This window comes from Lissotriton vulgaris, chromosome 1_1 (assembly GCF_964263255.1).
Source record: "Lissotriton vulgaris chromosome 1_1, aLisVul1.2, whole genome shotgun sequence".
Classification (NCBI taxonomy): domain Eukaryota; kingdom Metazoa; phylum Chordata; class Amphibia; order Caudata; family Salamandridae; genus Lissotriton; species Lissotriton vulgaris.
In genome coordinates this window covers 2015755583-2015771340 of record NC_141685.1, presented here as the reverse complement: position 1 = coordinate 2015771340, position 15758 = coordinate 2015755583, and the positions used below count along the sequence as shown (strand labels likewise).

The 15758-nt window shown below is 40.6% G+C and overlaps 1 protein-coding gene across 2 annotated transcripts in view; it reads right to left on the bottom strand.

Annotated features, from left to right (window-relative positions):
- SYT10 (synaptotagmin 10) overlaps window positions 1–15758 on the bottom strand; it is a 307503-nt gene that overhangs the window by 83411 nt on the left and 208334 nt on the right. For both annotated transcript variants that reach the window (XM_086938678.1, XM_086938685.1), the window contains exon 4: window positions 8860–8980. In XM_086938678.1, coding sequence (XP_086794804.1) covers window positions 8860–8980 — 121 coding nt within the window. The remainder of the gene's footprint in view (window positions 1–8859; window positions 8981–15758) is intronic.

The following is a 15758-nucleotide window of genomic DNA, read 5'->3' as shown; positions in this document are numbered from 1 at the left end:
TCACAAGTCCCAGCCCCCCAACTAAAGATCTATGATGTCTCTCCCCAGTCAGAAAACACCAACCCCATGATGACAGAGATTACATTAGAGCATGACACGGGGGGTGGAAACTTGTCAGGCCAGCATCCTATAGAAAAACCTAGTAAGCCTCTGATGGAGAGCGGACTTGAGTTTACAACTGAAACCACCAGCACGCATCCACATCTGAGCACAGCAGACAAGACTAAGACTCAAATTGGAAATGAGATTGGAGCCCTGCCCGTGGGTATTGTCTCACAAATTAGTCAGGATGAATCCAGTCCAACCAATGTGGAGAAATGTTCGCTAAAAATAACATCGTGGAACATTGCTGGGCTGGCTAAAAAAGTGCGGGACCAGCTATTCCTAACTTTTATGGAAAGGCAGGACATAATCTGCCTACAGGAGTGCTGGGACTTAGATGAGACCCACATCGAGGGTTTTAGCACTTTTTATGTTCCCTCGATCCAGGGCAACAGAGGCAGAGGCTCTGGGGGACTGTGTATCTTTACTTCTAACCTCTGTAACGTAGAACAGAGTACGCATGAGGTAAGCGGACCAAAAGCAGGCGTAGGGAGTTTATTACAAGGCCTGTTCATTAAATCAAATGGGCGCTCTGTTTTTCTGATCAACCTTTATAATAACGCGCCAAAAGTTGAGGTTAAAACCTTAATAGTGGAATTGGACTTATTGTTAAAGAGAGGTGGGCAGGCGGCAGACTGCTTACTCATAGTAGGGGATTTTAATTGTCACCTATGCCCCTATAGTCAAACAAAAAACTGTGGCATTTTTGACTTAAAAGGGGACCCTACTACGCACTTTGAACACTCCATAGGGGGCAATTTGCTAAATCAATTCATGCATGAATGGGATTTGGCCTTTGCAAATTAACTTTGTCAGCCACCCGCAGCGTTTCAGACAACTTTTTTTGGCCACGGGGCAGGCACTGTAATTGACTTCATTCTAGTCTCCAATAGGAATCAAGGCTGGGTGAGGGGTTTTGATACGGAGGATCTAGCAATAAGCGACCATTTTCCTATTAGCACCTCCCTTAGACTAGGGAAATCTGGGACACAAAAAATAAGTACCATGAATATACTGCATGGTCGTTCAGTGGCGCTGGCCAGGAAAAATGGCTACGCCATCAAATGGGCAAAAATTGAACCCACAAACTTCCTGAAAGATCTGGTGCAGAAAGAATCTAGTCATTTTGCCACCTGTCTGGAACCAATCATCAACCCCGGGCTAATAAGACTGGCGTATGAAGGGATTAAAGTCACAATAAACGCCAAGTTAACCAAAAAATTAAAGGTAGGGGATGATACGAGATTACATGGCTGGTTCAATCGGGCCTGTACTAATGCACACAAAGTCCTTTTACAGGCTTTAAAGACCGTCCCTAGGGATAGCGGCCGAGTTAAGGAGGCTAGACAAGCTTACAAGCTGACCCTCCTGACCAGAAAGAAAGAACTTAAAAATGCAGCGTGGGAAGCCCTGATAAAGGCAAGCGCCCTAAGGGATAACACGTCGTTCTGGAAGGAAATTAATGCCCCCTTCTTCCTGGATAGGAAGGTAGACTCCCTGGAAATAGGCATATCAGAAGACGTCTGGGTCAATTATTTTACCTCCCTCTATAAGAAAGAATCACTTGCTTTGGGAGATGAGATGGATGTGGGGCGAGAGGTTCTTTCACAGTCTCAGGGAAATTTCCCACTAAAAGTAATATTTACTCCTGCAGACCTGGAACAAGCGATTTGCCAGAGTGCTAGCTTAAAGGCCCCGGGACCTGATGGAGTCCCCATTGACTTGTTCAAGGGGAATGTAGATCTTTGGGCCCCCTTACTAGCAAATGTACTGAACGCTTACACTAAACTAGGTTTCCCCCATACATGGAATGAAGCAATAGTCATCCCAATATTTAAAAAAGGGGACAGACAAGACCCAAAATGTTACCGCCCCATCTCCCTGCTAGACAACCTAATGAAAGTGGCAGGCAGGGTGTTGCTAACCAAATTGCAAACTTGGTCCAATAGCAATGGGATACTCTCAAAATTCCAGTATGGTTTTAAGTCGGGTTTGGGAACAATAGAGCAGGGTTTAAACCTGTCCCTTATAATAAATAAATACATTGGTTCAAAAAAAGGAAACCTGTTCCTAACATTCGTCGACTTAACCTCGGCGTTCGATTGTTTGGATCATGGAATACTGTGGAAAACCCTGACCACAATGGGAATAGATAAAAACATCTTAAGCTTTATCCAGGAGCTGTATAGAGATGCAGGCGCCACGGTGAGATTTGGCAAAAATGGCGAGCGAACTAGAAAATTTCCAATAGCAAAAGGCGTTCGCCAGGGCTGCATACTTGCGCCATTGTTATTCAACCTATACATTAACGAGGTAGCAGATTTCTTGAATGATCTGGAGGTGGACTACCCCAAGATAAATGGTCTCGCTGTCCCATTATTGTTATACGCCGATGATGCGGTGATTATGGCCCGCACTCAGCGGGGACTCCAAAAGGCATTAATGGGCTTTGCAACCTTCATGAGCTCTAGAGGCCTAAAAATAAACGTGGGGAAAACTTTCACGATGTCTTGTACCACCAGAAAAAAAGTACCTGACTGCAAAACCTTTGTTAACGATTCAAAGATAGCAATGACTAAAACCTTTTCTTATCTGGGAATTATTTTTAATAATAGGGGGACATGGTCTACAGCGATTGCCTCCCGGAACCTGGCCTTTGCCCGCTCAATAGGGGCGGTCAAGCAATTTGCTAAAAAACTTGGCGGGAAACCGGTAGACACACTACTTAAGATTTATGCAGCAAAATGTGTGTCTACAGCTGTCTATGGGGCGGGGATCTGGGGACTTGCAGATAGCTCGGAAATCCAAAGGGTGGAAAATGCTTTCCTGAGGCATCTTTTAGGTGTCCCGCGTTCCACATCTACTACTATATGCCACAATGAACTTGACAGATCCCACATTAGTGATCTGATAAAGTTAGCGCCAGTCATGTTGTGGCACAAGATTTGGACATGCGAGGACACGACCTTCAATAGGGAAGTAATTCATGATTGCCTGCAGCAAGCTAACGGCGCCAAACAGCCATGGCTGGCCTATGTTAAAAAATTTCTGAACTCTATCGGCCAACCAGAATTGTTTTCGAACCCAACCTCATGTGCCCAAGTGTCAAAAAAAGTATTAAAAGAGACATGCCTTGGCCTACTGGAGGAGAGGAGATATCATCTAGATGGGAATAAGCCTACCATCATAGCCCATCGCCAGATCCTCCATGATCATGGCCTTCATCCTTATTTGGGGCCAAATTTTTCATGCTATCATAGAATGCTTTTAGCACGATTGAGGACGGATTCTTTCTTCAGGCTAATAACGTTCCCTGCCCCAAATGATTGGTCTGGGAAATTGATGAAATGTCCGTGTGACGGAGTAGCCACCCAGTCCAATATACATTGTATTCTTTTCTGCAAGTATTATCAGTGGGGGAGGAAAAAACACTTGCTGCCACTATTAAAACTGTGGGGTTTGAGAAGCTGTAAGACTGCCCTTCATAGATTGTACTTGCTCCAAGATGAGCTCACTATCGTAGTGGTGATAAAATTCTTGTCATTTATTATAAAATGTAGAGGAACCATGAGAAATGATTAGAAGGCTGAGGGTTTGCTGGAGTATTATTCTGTGCCTAATAACACCACATAATACATAAATATGTTATATTTACCTCAACCTTCTTAATAATCCTAGGAATTTATTTTTTGTACCAAATGTTTTTATGAAATGATTTTATGGCTTTCAATATTAGGTTACTTGATTGCCAAGTGTAACGAAGAAGAGTTTGTTGCAGTGATTTCCCTTTTTAATCCAAGTGTCAAATGTTGTGTTTTTATTGTATTTTGTTGTGTCTGCTTATATGGTGTTTGCCAAATACCGAATAAAGCTATCTTTGACTTTGACTCTGACTTTGAACACACTGCTTGACACTGGGAAGTTTGATGCACTGTTCATCACTGAAACCTGGTCCACAGGAGACTCACTCTCTGGCTTAGATAAAGCCTGCCCAGAGGGGTTCAAAGGGTTCCTCAAGCCTGGAGCTGGTAAAAAGGGGAGGGCTTAGGGATTCTCCAGAGGGATAACCTGGATTTTAACATCTTCCCTATAGATGAAGTAGAGGGAATAGAACTGCTTGGATTTCAGGTAAAGGCTAGGAAAGAAAACATAGCCACAGTAGTTCTCTGTTACAGGCAACCCACTGCTGTATCTTCTGCCCTTCCCTCCATCCTAGACAATATCTCTAACCTGTGGATTACGCACAATAAGTTCTTTCTGTTGGGAGACTTTTAACTTCTGGGCAGAAGAAAGCCTGTCGGCAACATGTAAGGAACTGCGCAGTACCTGCAAAACAATCGGCCTTAAACAGCAGGTCTCTGGCCCCACACACCTAGCGGGCCACACCCTGGACCTCATATTCTCATATTCTCCCCTGAAAATCTTACCTCAGTAGATGAAATCACTCCTCTCTGCTGGACTGACCACTCACTGGTAGAGGTGTGGCGCAGCAGCCAAGGTGCTTGACGCCCGACCACAGGCTTCGCGGTTCGATCCCTGGCTCCGGTGGCAGGATAGCCCAGCACCATGTGACTCTGGGAAATATCTTGGTTAATCTTCCCGATGGCCCCCAGTGCTGGGACACCACTTCGGAGGTAGCTGTGCGCTTTACAAATATTGGTATTTCATTTCATTTACTTTACTTTTCACCTGCAACTGGCTAAAAGCTTTTACCTCACTAAGCCAGTAGGAAACTCAGTACAAGGTAGAGCACGGAATAAGCTCCCAGAAATCAAAACCAAACACTTATCAAGAACTTATATTTTTCTCCAACAGACTCAGTGAACTATAAAAGACTCAAAAGGGAAATTATAAAAAGTTTAGATGAAACCATACCCCTGAGACCTTTGAAATCCTAAAAGAATTCACTGATCCATCCCGCTTCAAGCCAGTGATCAAACAATCACAGATACTATATGACAATCTGTTGGAATACATTGACAGTAAAATCACGAGTATTCTGAAAGGGATCAATAAATCAACAACAGTCAGACACTCTAGTGCACATCCCCACAGCCCCGCTCAACTGAAACTGACTCCCGCCACCCCTTCAGAACTTTTCCTTGCCGAGTTGCCATCTGTGACACTCACTAGACTGGATCCTATCTCCAGCAAAGCCTTTAAAACCCTGTAGAGGGCTATTAAATCAGGATCTGTGCTGGACCCATGCTCCCAAAGCAGTGGTTAATATGGGAAGAAGAGTTGGCAGGTCCCCTTCGACAACTCAGCAATCGCTCTCCTGACACCCAGAGGGTACCTGACTGTAGGAAAAAAACCATAGTCAAGATACTGTTAAAAAAGCTCTTTCTGATCCAGCTGATCTGGCTAACTTTAAATCTATTTCCCTCCTCCCTACCTTTATAAAAATCCTGGTAAGTTATATAAGTTCACTATTGTCACCACTCCTAGAGGACTCTGCAGGGCTTGAGGAAGAGCAATTTGGATTCCGTCCGGGTCATGGAACCGAGACCGCCCTTATCTGCGCTACCAATGAATTACCGAGGACTACCGACAACGGACAATCGTCGTCCTTGTCCTTCTAGGTTTATAGGCTGCGTTTGACATGATGAATCATCACACTCTCCTGTCCAGGCTTTTGGCAGTGGGTGTGGGGGACCAATGTTAAATTGGTTAAAGTCATACCTATCCAATAGCTATCAAGCCAAATCTCTTCCCCCGTTTCTTTCCAAATTCCGAAAAACAACACATGGTGTCCCCCAGGGCTCTGCTCTCAGCCCCATCTTACTTAGTGTCTACATTAAACCTCTGCTCTCACTCATAAAAACCTACAATATTAAACTATTCAACTACGCAGATGACACCCACTTGATTCTGTCATTGAACAATAACCAGGAGGATACTATTGGAAACTTTCAAGCATGCATTCTTGATATCCTGACTGGATGATCTCTAATTCATTGAAAGTGAATAGAAATAAAACTGAACTCCTTTGCTGCTCCTCCAACAAAATCCCGGTGTCCTTATCACCGAACTTCTGGTCGCTACCCATGGAAAAGCCTTTGGGCAATCCTGTGGCGGTGTGAAACCTGGGTGTGACCATCGACCAAGGATTATCTCTGGAAAATCAAGTGAATAGACTTACCAGGACTTGCTTTGCTCTTAGGAAGCTAAACCCTCTGCTCGATCTACCAGCTAGATCACCAATCTCTAGAGGGGTAATGCTAAGTAGGCTGGACTACTGCATCACCCTGTTGCTCGGAGCCCCTAGTTACCTTCGAAAAAAGTTAGAACATATTCAGACCATCACCGCTATACTGACATTGAACAAATGTTGAAAGTCATCTGCCACTTAGGCCTTGAGGGAGCTTCATTGGCTACCTATCAAGCAGAGAATAGTCTTTAAATCTGTCTGTATTGTTCACAAGGCACTACAAAACAAAGACCAATACCTCTCCAAGACAAACTAAAAAAGCACACCCCCGGCAGAAACCTCTGCTCTACTACTGGTACCTATGCCCTGGAGCTCAGGTACACAAAAGTCAGACAAGGAGGACGTATCTTTATGGTTAATGCGGCCGGGTCACGGAATGGAGTTCCAGCATCACTATGATCTCAATCTGATTTACAAAAATTCAGGGAGGCACTGAATACCTGGTTATTTCCCCACTAGTGGCAGCTGTTCAGCATTCCATCTGCCGCATCTTACATAATGTTTCTGCACCAGGATACCATTTTTGGTCACAGTACGCTCTATAAATAACCCCTTACATTACATTAAGGTCTGGTTACACTATGATGAATAAAGAAGTATTATAGCAAGCTCCATGTGTGGCGTAATCATATACAAGTGCCTGGGCTGGGGTACGACCCTATAAGCTTGACGGGCAACCAGTACAATAATCTCACTACTGGAGTGACATGACTGTGTACTATAAATGCTTTGGTTGCTGTGTCCTTGATTAAATGTATTTTGATGGATTTGTAAGGGATGAACAGTGTATCAAGTGACATCAGTGAGGTCTATCTAAGGGTTTAAAAAGGAAGCTTCTTGATCAATGAATAAAGATAATAACTGAACATTCTGGATCATTTGGAGTTTGTCCATTAGGTACTCTGGTAAACCCAAATATAGTGCTTTACCATAGTTTAATCTGGAAGTTATTAGCCCCTGGACTACCGTCCTCTTTGCTGAGAAGGATAAAAATGGCAAAGATTTTTTTAGGGAACTCTTAATCCCAAAACAAATGCCTACCAACACATTTACTTGAGGCCCAAAGGATAGCCGGTTATCAAATTTGATACACAGATTTGTAACAGAATCTTCTGCTGAATGTTCCTATAAGATCATGGATTTTCCCACATTTGAGTGCTCTCCATTGGCTGCCCATCAGGGATAGAGTCTAATTTAAGGTTCTGGTAAAAGTACATGATGCTCTATATCAATCTGCCCCCTCCCACCTCAGAGCCAGATTTAACTTTTATAACCTCACTAGACAGCTGAGATCCGCCAACAATTGGTTGGCAGAGATCCCTAGCTTCCAGCACGTAAGATTGGGAGTAAGGTCTCTAGCATATCTATCTGGGTGTGACAGCATGAAATCAGCTCCCTCTAGAGCTGCCAATGATGAGTGAGGTGGCATTGTTTAAGAAGAAACTCAAAACCTGGCTTTTTGTGCAAATTGAACCCTTTTCAAATTACGATCTTAATGCTCATGCCGGGACACTCCTTGGAGTAGCTGTGAGTGTTACAAATTGCTATCATATCATTCTTATTGGGAAAGAGTGTATTTTGTTTTACTCAAGAATAAATATCTATTGAGCATGGAGGGCTTTGTATTGTATTACTACAGTTAGTTTGGAAAATCTGGAAGTCTAACATATTTTACTGTCACCCGGAAAAGAGTGCCCATGAGACCCAAGCATGAAGGTGGCACAGTGAATCTCATCACAAGCCATCTGAAAAACCTGGTGTGACTTTCCAAAATCTCAGTAACAAACATAAGCAAAAAAACTCCTTTGGAGATTTAGTTATTGTTATCTGTCATCCTATCTGAACCTTTGGAAACAATAAGGAGTAGGAGCACCGAAACCTTACATTCATCCCCACTTTTATGAACGTACAAAACCCAAGATAGTCTATGTTCTTTGTGTTGATCATAGATCAGACCTGGTAGAGGTAATTTGAGTCCATCTGTGTCTCTTGTTTTGAAACCACATATAATCTATTTAGTTTGAAAGAGGAAAATAGTCATCTTTGAATCTGAAATTAGAATGGCATTAAGGATTGCAGCAAAGCAGTTCATACTAAAATCTGCCTTGATAATGTACATTAGAGACATAATGATTGGAACAACGCCAGATTTGACTTGCTCAGCTGTAGTATAAACATTCAGTGAAATTGAATCAATTGATAAAAAATATACAATATTTTAATGAACAGCAAGTCAATTTCTAGTTCACAGTTTGTAGTGACAACGTTGCCAATCTACTGAAAACCCACAGGTATGAATCAATGACGTCTATGAAAAGCACTTTTGAATTCACAATTAAATGAAAACATTTCTTTTTGCACAATTGACTATTCCAACATTCCTGAAATGATTAGGATTGTAGTAATATTCAGGAATTATAATTAATAATTAATTCAAATGCATAGCAATAAGTGATTAAAAGTTAAATTCTGAGGTTCACCTAATTTACAGAGAGATAACATTTATCAGCAATGTAGTGCAAATGCATTTTTGTAGGCATGCTCACCTGAGGAACCTGTGATGTCCATTGCCTTCAGATTTCTACACTTGATGACTGTTAACGTCATTCGTCCAGCAGTTGGCAGGTAGCAAAGTGAAAACATGATCTCACCAAGGTCTATACTTTCCTAAAATAAAATAAAAATAGAACTCAGTTAGATACAATGCATGGTTTAAGGACAGTTGCTCTTAACAGTACAACTTACTTAAAATATTGAAATATAAAGGTTCATTTGAACAGCACAATGCTCCCTCCAACTATATTACCTTGACTGTCACTTTGCTAAAGTCTACTACCCAGTCTTTGTTCCACTCCTACAAGATGATGAATAATAATTTTCCTTTAAATTAGCTAAACAGCTGGAATATCCTCTTCATGCTGCTCCTTTTTCCTCCCAGGCAGTTTCACCTCTCCCTACTTATGTAATCTATTAGCATATAGTGAACCTGATGCCATGTAAAGTTCTGAATTAGTGTATGAACATCTGCCCCTGGTTCTCACCCTCCATTTCCATGTGCAGGCAATTTCCATGTTTGCTTGCCTTCCCCTTCAATCATTTGGCCATAAGACCTGACTACTCCAAAAAAGTTCCTACATACCCCTCATATCGAACAGCATCTAACTCTTCGTAGGAGCTGAAATTACATCATGAGCACTTTCAAAACGGGACCAAAAGAACATGTAATTGTACTAAAAGACCTATTATTTCCACTGCCCTCCACAACGTTTCCTGCAGAAATTGCATAATAGACACTCTCTAGTTTCTAAGGTGCAATGTTTTAAATAATTGTAATAACGTTTTGATCACTACTTTCATCCTAAATAATGGTTTCCTGTTACCATTAAATCTTTTTGAATTGCTCATTCAGTTCATGGGCTCGATGCTTGCTTGGGTTGATTTATCCTTTCTTAGCATCACCAGTCTAAATAGTGTTTATTCCTCAAGATGAATATAACCTTATCAGGAAAATATCACGCAGAGAGCCTGCCATTGGCATAATTACTCTCTCAGATTGTTTTTGTTGAAGTATAAATCTTGTTAGTTCCACAAGGAAATACTTCATTCTGTAAACCCCAATGTCACTCTGTGAGAGCTAGGGAGACTGTTAGAAGCTGTTAGCAGTTTGTTAACCAGTGCTAATGCATATTGTATTTGGTACTTGCGATACAGCCCATGTTTTGATTCTGACCTTAGCTACCAGGAACAACAGAGTGCTTTACTGCACTGGTGGAATTTACTCTAGCTGAACTAGAGTCAAGAAAGTCAAAACTAAATGGATTCATATGGCAAAGAAATAATGAAGAAGGAATTTGCACATTTCTGGAATTTCAAAAGCTTTATGAAAAATCTCATACCGAACCCTTTTAAAAGTTTTCTCCCTAAAACCCAAGCATTATTACATTTCAGACCTAGAGATAAAATTGAACATAAAGACAAGGCAATTAATTGAGATGAGGTATTCACAGACCATTGCATTTCTTTTAGGAGATTTGATAAAACGTTTATCGAACTATCTGAGTGGATATTAACAAACAATTATGTAATATTACAAGAACGATTCAACTCAGGAGCAGTAAACATGGGGAGAGGATGTGTCTTAATGGCCAGAGTGGCCGACTTTGAAGCTGGAAAACTAGGTTTGAGTCTGGCGGGAGGCTCAAGCATTCTGTGATTCTAGGCAAATCACTTATTTTCCCAGTGCCGAATTATAATTAATATTTTTTTTTAAATGAATGTGTTCATCAGTAATGCAACTGATGCTGACGTTAAGTGCTCTGAAACCTTCAGGTAGAGTTTGTGAAATATAAAACTGCAACAAAAAAACAAACATATATATATATATTATATATATATAATTGAATTCTAAGCATGAGTGATTAATATGTCTATAATACACCTTTTGTACAGTAAAGATAACCAATATTGGCAAAGTGCAAAATATTTCTAAAACTAGGATTCTTCAAGTGCTTTGAAAACATCATCTGTAGGTTTGCTATCTCTTAGATAATTTCCATGAAAGAGGCCCCCATATGCTGGATCGGGGACGGTGTTGTCCTCAAACATAAATGAGGCACTATGGGCGAGATATACAACCCTTTTTTGCGCTTGAAAATGGGAGATTGGACCATTTGCGACCGCAAAAGGGTAATGGCATTTACAAACGCTATTTTGCGAGACACTGAATCGCAAAATAGTGACTGACTCTCAAAAAAGCATTTGTGACTCTAGCTATTAGGAAGGGATGTCCCTTTCGAATAGCGTGACATACTGCCATGTACTATTGGCTTGCGACCACATTTGCGGCTACAAAACACTTGCAGTTTACCACCTACTTCAAGCTGGTGGTAAGCCACTTTACAAACGGGAAGGGGTCCCCAGGGGAATCCTAACTTTACTACTCCTAAATGCCTTTTGTGAATATTGAAAGTTGTAAAGTTAGGATTTTGTCTCAGATTACTTTTGTGAATCTGGCCCATTACTACTAACTGCCAAAATGGTGCAAATGAGTGAAACAAGTAAAAAAAAGATTTAATACAAAGCTTTGGAAAGGACCTAGTACACAAGATTTGTACAGTTAACTTTAAGTTTTTGATTGGTACTTAGGGTTGGTGGGTAAGAGGGTTTTTTCTTAAATGGATCCATCAAACATCTACAGGGGCCATCTGATGGAAGGTGCACCTGTGCTGGCATAATTGGTTGTTCAGCTAAAAAATAGGTGTATGACAACATTTCCAGAACAAAAGTGTTGCAATGCACAAATATTCCCAAAAACATTGGGAATCAAAATATCATGGTTACACACTTTTTACGTAAATGACAAAAATATCAAGAAAATATACTGTGAAACAGAATATCAACAACAAAGAGGTGGGTATAGGATCATACCTGTTTATTGACAATCTACTGTTCCACAATAAATGTAGGTATTAAAGTTTCAAATAAAATAACAATTACATGTAAATAAATATCTAAAACATAATGCAGTAGAAAAATACAAAATAAAAGATACTTAAAAAAATAAAATTAAATAATGAATAACGTTTGAATTCAAAATATTATTATTCATAACAATAAATTGTAATAAATCTATGCATGTAACAAGCACATATTACAAAGCAAAATAAAGGTACAATAAAAATAATATAATACAATTAAAATAAACATTTTAAATAATTTTCTTTTATAAATTAGTTAAAATGTTTTTAAACAAAGGTAAAAATATAAATAAATATTTACATTCTTAACCATGCAATAATAAGGAAAGTATTCCACTTTGAATTACTATTCCTAATACAATCTTAGTGGGAGTAGGGAAAATTTTGGATTTTGAAGGGGTCAAATTTGCTATTCCCACTGATAGAAAAAGAACTCTTTTTGCTTGGTCACCCCCATTTATTATGGACTGATGCTGCGGGTGATTGTACTGTGTACTTTGGAACTTTGCATACCAGGCCCCAGTGCATGTGCCCTGACCCCCATAGCAAGTTGAAATGTGTTATACTCCTACTAGATTTAACTTGTCTACAATCCCAAGTATATAGTACATAGTTTACCCAGCACCGGCAAGTTGAATGTCACTAGTGGACTACAGCACCTATTGTGCCATACACTACAGTGAGAGTGTAAACACGACTTCATGCTTGTCAAATAAGCCCTATTGAGAGGTCTGAAACATCCTTTTAAATCTTGATATTTCACATCTAAGTAGGCCTTACCTCCCGTAAGTATGGTATTTGAAAGCAGGACGTGTAGAATTGTAATGTTAACATGGCTTTACAGTGAAAAAGCCCAGAAAGCTATTTTCACAGTAGCATGGAAGGCTATTCAATAGGAAAACACTGGAGTGCAATATTACAATTATGAATGCTATCTCTGGGTAGGAAACAGTTAGAAATTCGATAACATTTTTGGATTCTTTGGTAATATTTATTAAAATCCCAATCCACTGTTAGATTGTTCATAAATATGAAGGAAAGGGTACTTTTGGAAAGTTAGCTTTTCCCTGCCTAAAGCCTTTGGGGGCCAATATGCATTAGCCTACAGCTTCAGCTCTCTGAATGCTTAGCCCTGAATGAGGTGTGAAAACTGCTGCCAGAGCAGATGTCAAAGGGCTGAGTGTGGGGAGATATTTCTGCTCCTCTGGCAGAATGAACATTTGGGCCATGCCCAAGAACTTGATCACCTTCAAAGAGGCTTCCCCTGTCAAAGGCAAATATTAACTGATACCTGGGCAGGCCCTTCTTTTTTCCCTAGTCAGGCAGGCTCTAATCTCAGAGGGAAGGAGGGGTTGCTCATCTCCCAGGACACACCTCTGGGTGGGCACACAGGCTCTGGATAAGGGGAGAAGGGTTTCCTCATATTGCATTTAGAGAGAGAGGGGCACTGTGGGATTGATTGAACCAGGACACACAGGAACCCCTGCAAAAGTGATTAGGCTTCTTTTGGCAACTTTATAACCATTGGTTAAGGAGGGGCCAGAGGACACCACCACCCACAGGTTAGTCCTAGTCATAAATGAGGCACCCCTGGGTACCCTCTTCAGAATACTCTGGAACAGTGGAAGAACAGAAGAAGGACTGCACCTGCTATTTGAGGCCTGTGAGGAGTCTGGAAGGGATGGACCTGGTCTCACTTGTACCAAGGCCAATGAGGTGGACTGCAAGGGTCAGTAGGCTCTCTTCCTGTGAAGTTACAGCCACACAACAAGCTGCAAGAATACCTTTTCCTGGAACACTCAGCTAACCAGTTCCAACTAGCCCTGCCCTGGACTGTGCTGGTGGATTCTGCTATAGTGAGTCTGAGCTCCACAAAAGTGACGATGATTGAACGTAGAAAACTTGACTTGGTGAAGGCACCAAAAGTATCCAGCCAACAAGAGGACTTTCCTGATCCTGATTTTTCCATTTAATATTCCTACTCCAATCTAAGCAATAGTATTGAATTTGTTGTACATTGGAGGGGGTTACATTTACCATTCCCACTTGACTCTGAGCAACAGCATAGAAACATTTGCACTTTGTAGGGGTTGGATTTTCTATTCCTACTCCATTGTCAGCAAAAGTAAAGAAAGTGTTGTATTGGTTGACAGTGGAGGGGTCAGATTTATTATTCGCTCTTCGACGTTAGCAAAAGTAGGTAACGTTTTGGACTTTGGAAGAACCAGATTTGCTATTCCCACTCCAGCATTAGCTAAAGTAGGGAAAATGTTGAAGAGCTTAGATGTACAGTAGATCATTTTTTGCACTTTTTGAGGGGGGTCAGATTTACTCTTCCCAGAGTGTTAGGCTTCACCATGTACGTTTCCCACTGCTATGTAAAAAAGATTTAAATATAGTCCCAAAACGATATCTAAAATAATAAATTTATTCATATAAAACAAAAAATATTCATTTTAAAAAATACACATTTTAAATTGGTAATAAAAAAGTAAATAAAGATAAATATTGAACATATTTTAAACTACACTTCATCACTTATAACACAAGGAAATGAACACCAATAAAAAATTAAAATGTATGCAAAAAGAATGATAAAACTGAAAGACATTTATATAAATATATATTTTTTTATCCTCATATCCCCAAAAAGCGTCTGCAGTATCTTATAAAGCTGTCTTTCTGACCTGTGCGCCCCACCGCCACCGCTATTGCTTTGGTCTGTTAGCCAGTCCAGACCCGCTCCTTTGTTGGTACCTTGATGAAATCATTGGACCGTGTGGAGTTGATACAGTACCAAGTCTCTATACCATGAGATAAAATCCAGCCAAATATCAAGGCAATTTTTCTTTGCTGCTCCCTGATCCAGACGGGCCATTTTAGTAGCTGTTTTTGCCCAATCTTCCAAACTAGGGAAAAGGGGATCTCTGCATTTGATACATATTTCTCTCTGGGTTATCAGGATAAGATAGAGCAAAAAGCCTGTGATTGTTTCAGCAACTTACTGATCTTGCCATCTTCGCCAAATAAAACAAGTGCCACATTCAGGGTAACTTCCCTGCCAAAAATCCCACTATATTCACTAGAGGGGTTTTGTCCTACAGGACCAGGCAGGACAAATTTACAATATACAATAAAGAATGCCTGGTCTCGGGTTCAGTCGCTGTTTTTTTATTTATCAGCAAGTGTGAGCTCTATTATGTAGTTTTAGAGACTCATTATTAATTAGCTTTTTTGTAAATGTTTGTCTTACTTCTACATTTGCAGTAAGAGGTTATAACACAACCTGAAACAGTTCATACACATAAATCAAAATTCAAAAAACAATTGTGCATGGAAAATCATAACAGCAGTGGTTTGCATGACCATTACATACGTAATCATAAATTTCAATCATTAAAACGGTACACCAGAATTTTCAACAATCAGTCTTAAGTCATATTTTGTTTTGAGAATTTTTTTAAAGACTGACACACTATGGGCATCTACTTTATGCAAAGTTCGAGCACGTCCTAGCAGCGCGGGACGTCTTTTTCAGTTTAATGCCTTATAGTGGATATGGAAAATTAATCACATGTGGAAAAGCCGACGCGTTTCCAAACCCGGTATGGATACTCGGGTTTTTCTTCAGGGCAAGCCTGGGTACCTGTTGGGTTAGAAATTATATTTTAGTCTCTACTCCTTCTCATGGTTTTTACAAATGGGTGGTATTGGATGTGGCATATGGTACCTGTTAGTTCTGAATGCGCGATGTCATCATTATCATTCTGGTTTCCTGACCTTGACTCTGTATCAAGAGAAAGGAGACCGTAAGTTGTCACTATGTCTCACTTTCTTAGGGCTACATGGGCATAGTCGAGTGTTTGGAGTAACTTTACTTACTTAGTTTCAAGGTTTATGGGCGTCAGTCACGCTGGCTTTTTCGAGCGGGTGCTGGCAGGGAAGTTTCCGCGTTAGGCGCGTGTTCT